General features: G+C 52.7%; 1 protein-coding gene across 1 annotated transcript; it reads left to right on the forward strand.

Annotated features, from left to right (window-relative positions):
* Window positions 1-328: 328 nt before the first annotated feature.
* LOC116476311 (uncharacterized) lies at window positions 329-3044 on the forward strand. The gene has a single exon (XM_032166176.3). The coding sequence runs from the start codon at window positions 734-736 to the stop codon at window positions 1535-1537; it is 804 nt and encodes a 267-aa protein (XP_032022067.1). The 5' UTR covers window positions 329-733; the 3' UTR covers window positions 1538-3044.
* The last annotated feature ends 2921 nt before the right edge of the window (window positions 3045-5965 follow it).

Raw genomic sequence — 5965 nt, forward strand, 5'->3', positions numbered from 1 at the left:
AGAGGAAGGAAAGAGGAAGGAAGAAAAACAACGGGACAAAGCACCCAGGGCCGCCATTCACGGGTCAATGTGTTAAATAGGTGGTTATTTGGATAGTTGCTGCTGAAAGCTTCTGCTACCTTCCCCAGTTCAGGAATGAAACACACAGGCCCTGGTGGTGGCTCTGGTTTTTTCTGGAATTGTTCTACTGGAAACTGCTGTCTGTGAATTGATGGCTAATGAGACAAGCAGCCGGAGCAAATGAGGGGCAGCGCTCTCCTCCCGTGTCCACCCTGTGGGCTCCTCCCAGGCCGAGGAAGCTCGCTGCCCAGGCTTGGACAGACCCGCAAACAAGGGGAGCGGACAGCTCCACAACACTCAGCCCGTGGGGACCGGAGCAGGTGACTCTCCACCCAGCCTCTCTCATTTGGACAAACATGAACTCTGGAGACGTCTGGGTGCAGCTGCCTCAGGCCCTGCTGTCTTCAACAGGGCTGAGGTTGCAGTTTAGTTGGCTTTCCTGTTCCTGCTTCCCTGGGTCCCCCTCAAAGAAGACGTCTGCACCCCTGTGCCACCTCACTCTGGCATAGCCCTGCTCCTCCAAACCCCCAGGCCTGCCCTCCCTTGTCCAGGCAGATCTGACAATCTCCACAGTGCGGTGCAGACTTCAGCTCCAAGAAGTTGCAGATGATGGAGATAAAATCCTTCCCTGAGAGAGTCATGAACCGCGGTCTGTTTGAGGTCAAAAGAAGAAATGAGAACAAAGACAAGCCAAGGCTTCGCAGTGAGCCCTGAGACACCTCTCAGCTGGCCGGGTGGCCAGAGATCCCCCCTGCGGGAGCCGCATCGAGGCTGGTGGGCCACGGATCCCAGCAAGCGGCACACAAGAAGGCTCCTCCCAAGAGGAGGCATCTGCGGTCTTCCCAGAGCAAAGGCAGCAGCCCCGGGAGCCCAGCCAGTCACTGGCCACCTGCACGCCTCTACACGGCAGACCTGGCCAGGCGGGCAGTGCCCATGGCCCCTTGCGAATAGAATGTGCTGGAACAGGCGGAAGCTGGGCAATTGTCCTGCACTCTGGCCAGCCAGTCCGTGGACGCTCCTGCCAGGCAGGACTGAGCCACTCCCAGTCGGGCCGCTGCCAGCCTTTGCTCAAATCCAGCCACGCCCTCTCTGGATACGGTCTGGACACGGGCAGGCCGAGCAGGCAGTTGCCCCCCTGGCTGGCTCTGACCTCCTGCAGCACAAGAGAGGATGCATCGCGCTTCCAGGCATCCGGGCACTGAGCGCCGCTGCTCCGCCGTTTCTTTCCGCTACCGCTAATTCCAAACAGGGCGGGGAGCAGCTAGGCAGCAGCTGGGAGAGCTGCGGGCCCCTCCACCCAGTTGCTGGTGGGCTCCATCCGGCCGCACCGCCCGCACATGCTCACCTCCAGCTGCCTCGGCCCAGCGGCACGGATGGACTCAACGGCGACCACCGCGGCAGCTCCCAGGGGACTCCCCACAGGGCAGCTGAGCTTCGCTTTCAGTCAGCGTGCACGGTTCCCAAATGTCGGTGGTGATTTTTGTAAGTGAGGTGGGAGGTCAGCACAGGAAGAGTGGGGAGGCGAACCTCCCTTCCCGCTGTTTCCCGCCTTTTCCTCCTGGCCGTTGCCTTTCCACGTTGTCCCCCCTGCTGCCTGCCCCCGCCCACACTGAGCAGGAAGGTGGGGTGTGGGCGGGGAGGGGAGTGGAACTGACGGAATCAGAAAGGGTGGTGCCGTTGTCTCCAGCCTAGCTTCTATTCAATCATTAGTTTCAATTCAGGAAAACGTTCTTTTGAGGGAATTTTAAAAATAAATCACGTGCACCTCTCGAGTTAAGAAAACCAAGTGTCACAGTCGTTGTTACCATGCAGGTGAGAGGAGAGGAGGGAGCGTGGGAAAGCGAAGGGGCATGAGAAAGGCGGATGGGACTGAGCATCTACAGCTCACTGGCCTCCGCGCACGTGCTGGCCCTCCCAGTCCACAGCACCAGCGGCATCTTCCCCACCCTACAGCGAGGAGGTGGACGCTGCCCCAAGCTGAGGAGCATGTCAGGGTGGCTTCCAGGTTCAGGTTCTCACCCAGGCCTCAGCCTCATATGTGCATTCTGCTCTAGAACATTCCTGTTCATGCGTGGTCGTCGCTCACTGGTGGCCGCTTAGGTGCACTTCCCAGTGGCACTGCCCAGCACGGAGCAATGCCTCTGAGTGGCAGTTTCTTCAGTACGGTTCCCACGGCCCCTCCCAAGGCGGAGGACGCTGCCGCCAAGGAAACTGGCTCACCACGGACGCTGGTGAGCTATGGAGCTATCCGTGAGGTGTGGATTTCTGAGGCCTCTGGCAGGAGCCGGAGTAAAGGCCCTGAGTGTCTAGACTAGCCAGAGTGTCTGAGTGTAGGTCAGCAAATGTGGGCAAATGTCTAGGAGGTGGTGTCCTGCAGGGAACTGAAGGCCCGTGGGGGACGTGACCAACTCAGCATTCCGCTGAGGCTACAAACGGCAAACTGTTTATCATGAATGCAGGATGTGGGCAAACTCACAGTGCCCTGCCACCAAAAGGTTTGCTAACAGACATCACTCCCTAGCTCCGGGCTCCTTGAAGTTATCTGCTTAAAAATTCTAGTGCCTGTTGTCCAAAAAATGCAAGCCTACTGTGAACCAAACGGCAGACAGACAATCACCAACCACCTCCCCGCCTTTCTCGCTATCTCTTTTTGCCTAATAAATACGGAGGGCTGTGTAAAGTTCAGGGCCCAAAGGCAAGGTGCCCCCAACCCATTCTTCCAAATATACTCTTTTGTCTCTTGTCTTTTATTCCCGCGTTGCCCCCCTTTGTTCAGTCCAATAGGTCCGCAACAGTGTCCCGAGGGTATGAATCCTGGAAGACAACGCTCCACTAAGCAGGCATTCACCAGGTTAGTGCCTGTTTCCTGGGTATTAAGGGAAAACAGCAAAATGTTCTGTACGGGGGTCCCGGTTCTGCGTCGCACGAGAAGAGAGTGTGTTTGTTTACTTTTTTAATGTGGCTCAATAAAATTTTAAATCACATATGTGACTCTCATTGTATTTCTATTACACAGTATGCTTTTTACCATGTCAAAATATCTGGTGGTTTCAATCAAATTGGTTAGTTAGCACCATGTTCAAGAAAAACTCTGCTTTTAGGAAGGTACTAAATGGTTGGTTGGTTGGGTTTTTTTAATGGAATTATATAACGTGTTATCACTAATTTGGCTGCGGAATAGGAGTCTGGGGTTTGGCTATAATGGCCTCTGAGGTCTTCTAAGCCTTATAGCTCTGTGATATTAAACTTGGTAAAAAGATGCTAAGAGATTCCTAGATGACAAGCCAGAAAGTATTCGCAGCCTCATGAAGTAGAGACAACTCAGCCGCTGTGAAGGGATAAACATCTCCACTGCCACGTTCGCAGTCTCCTCCGCGAGGCCTCAGCTTTGGGTCTGGTGATCTGGCTCCAGTTCCCCACTCCAGGTGGGAGCTTTGCAGGCATGGGCTAGTTATTCGAGTTCCGGGTGCCTGGGTGACCCATTTGTAAGGTGGAAATAGCAAAAGTCCCTCCCCAGCGCTATCAAAGGGTAGTGATGCGAGACAGGAGAAGTGTGAAGACGCTTTATAAAACTCAGAGTGCTAACTACTGGGGCTTTTCCCCCTCCAGGTAGAAAGTTATAGAAGAAGGTGGCATTGTCTAAGAAACAAAATAATCACATTAATGAATAAGGCAGGAAAGATTTCTGAGATTAAATAAAATTTTCATAGATTGATTTTTTAATTCCATATTTATCATCAAAGTCGAGCAGAACCCAAAACTGATCCTTATGGTTCCGAAAGCGGCCTTCTGTGGCATGGAGTTGTTGAGCAGAGTCTAGTTCTGCGTGCGTATCCTGCTGGGTTGCACCTGTTTAATCTTTGCCTTTCCTTCGCCCAAAGAGTCAGCATGTGAATTTGTTTATGAGGAGAACGACTCAAATTAATAATGAGGTGTTTTTGGTTTTTTTTTTTTAATCTTTGGAATGTGCCACATCAAGTTCTGCTCCATTTCCTGGTGATTCAGATTCTAATGATGACCTTCACTCTCCCAGGACATCCTCCTGTGACTGGCAGCAGGCCCTCTTCGCCATCCACAGGGGTGGGGGCTGCTCCAGGCACACAGCCAAGGGGGATCAGCCCCGGGGAGGGGGCCGCAGTGCACCTCCTCCTGGCATCTTTCTCCCCCCGTGGGTCCACACTCTCTGACACCATCTGGCTTCCCTCCTGACAGCCCAATGCAGCAGACAGATGGCAGCGTTTACAGTTTCCACAGTGATGAGGGGCCTCCAGCCAGTGCAGGGTGACCCAGGCGTGCCCTCAGAGCCTGGCGTGGCCCAACTCTGGCTGCGCGGTTGCCCCTGGGTTGTCCCCTGACTGACATCGCTTGGTCCCTTCCTCTGCTTCATTTGGGAATCCTTTGTTGTTCAGTGACCAGGGAAATTGAGAAAATAAGCAGTGTGCTGATGTCATGGAAACAGTATATAGCAACTAAAATACACCAGCTTTCCTGTTTTTCCAGGCCCATATTCTACCAGATCAACCAATCCATGGCTTTGAGTATCAGCTGCCCACAGCGCGCTTAGCACCATGCGAGAGGCCATGAGGAAGGAGGGAGGCAGGTGTGGTCACCATCCTTTAAAAATTCAGATGTGAGGCCGGGCGCGGTGGCTCACGCTTGTAATTCCAGCACTTTGGGAGGCTGAGGCGGGCGGATCACGAGGTCAGGAGATCGAGACCACGGTGAAACCCCGTCTCTACTAAAAATACAAAAAAAATTAGCCGGGCGTGGTGGCGGGCGCCTGTAGTCCCAGCTACTCGGAGAGGCTGAGGCAGGAGAATGGCGTGAACCTGGGAGGCGGAGCTTGCAGTGAGCCGAGATTGCGCCACTGCACTCCAGCCTGGGCGACAGAGCGAGACTCCGTCTCAAAAAAAAAAAAAATGCAGATGTGAGACCGGGAAACACACCCAGCAGAAACAATAGGAGTAAAACTGAAGAAAGGAAAACATGCCAGCATGAAGTTTTTGAGAAAAGACTCCTTAGAGGAGACAGGACACTGTCTTTCCCCCGTCACTGGGAGTGCCTAATGCCTAGTGTCAGGGCAGGGCTCTGAGCTGTGATTATCTTTCCTTACACCTACTAGACCACAGAGGAAAATTAAAAGACAAAACTGTTAAGATCAACTGGGCGCGGTGGCTCATGCCTGTAATCCCAGCACTTTGGGAGGCCGAGAAGGGTGGATCACTTGAGCTCAGGAGTTCAAGACCAACCTGGCCAACAGCGTAAAACCCCATCTCTACTAAAAATACAAAAATCAGCCGAGTATGATGGTGCATACCTGTAATCCCAGCTACTTAGGAGGCTAAGGCATGAGAATTGCTTGAGCCTGGGAGGTGGAGGTTGCAGTGAACCAAGATCGTACCACTGCACTGCAGCCTGGGTGACAGAGAGAGACTCTGTCTCAAAAAACGAAAACAAAAACAAAAAACCCTGTTAATATTGGGCCCATTTGCCCCAAGAACAGTTAAATTATTTAGTAACAAACCAAACCAAGTTTAAAGTTATTTCAGTTGGCAAGAATTCTAGCAACCTGGTTGCCAGAATTCGTTCACCTGGGTTCACAGGTGCAAACTATGAGCCATTCTTGTCCATTTCCTAAAAAAAAGAAAAACTTAAAAAAAGAAGAGTACGGGATAGCTTAGGAAATCATGGGGTTCCAGCCGTGAAGCTGAACAGAAGCTCCTGGGTACCAAGGCTGCAGCCACACGGAACTCGCCACCTCGGCTCTGATGCCACCAGCTCCAGCCACACACACACAGCCAGTTGCATCCTACAAGTGTGCACTGCCACACCTCCAGCAAATATTTCATTATCCTAACCATATCCTCACACTTTATTTGGTTGGCAATAATGGAGACTAAACTGC

This window comes from Hylobates moloch, unplaced genomic scaffold (genome assembly GCF_009828535.3).
Source record: "Hylobates moloch isolate HMO894 unplaced genomic scaffold, HMol_V3 SCAFFOLD_2, whole genome shotgun sequence".
Lineage (NCBI taxonomy): Eukaryota > Metazoa > Chordata > Mammalia > Primates > Hylobatidae > Hylobates > Hylobates moloch.

What these genes read in the sequence shown, in the direction of transcription:
- LOC116476311 (XM_032166176.3), top strand. Translation starts at nt 734, where the DNA reads ATGAGAACAAAGACAAGCCAAGGCTTCGCAGTGAGCCCTGAGACACCT.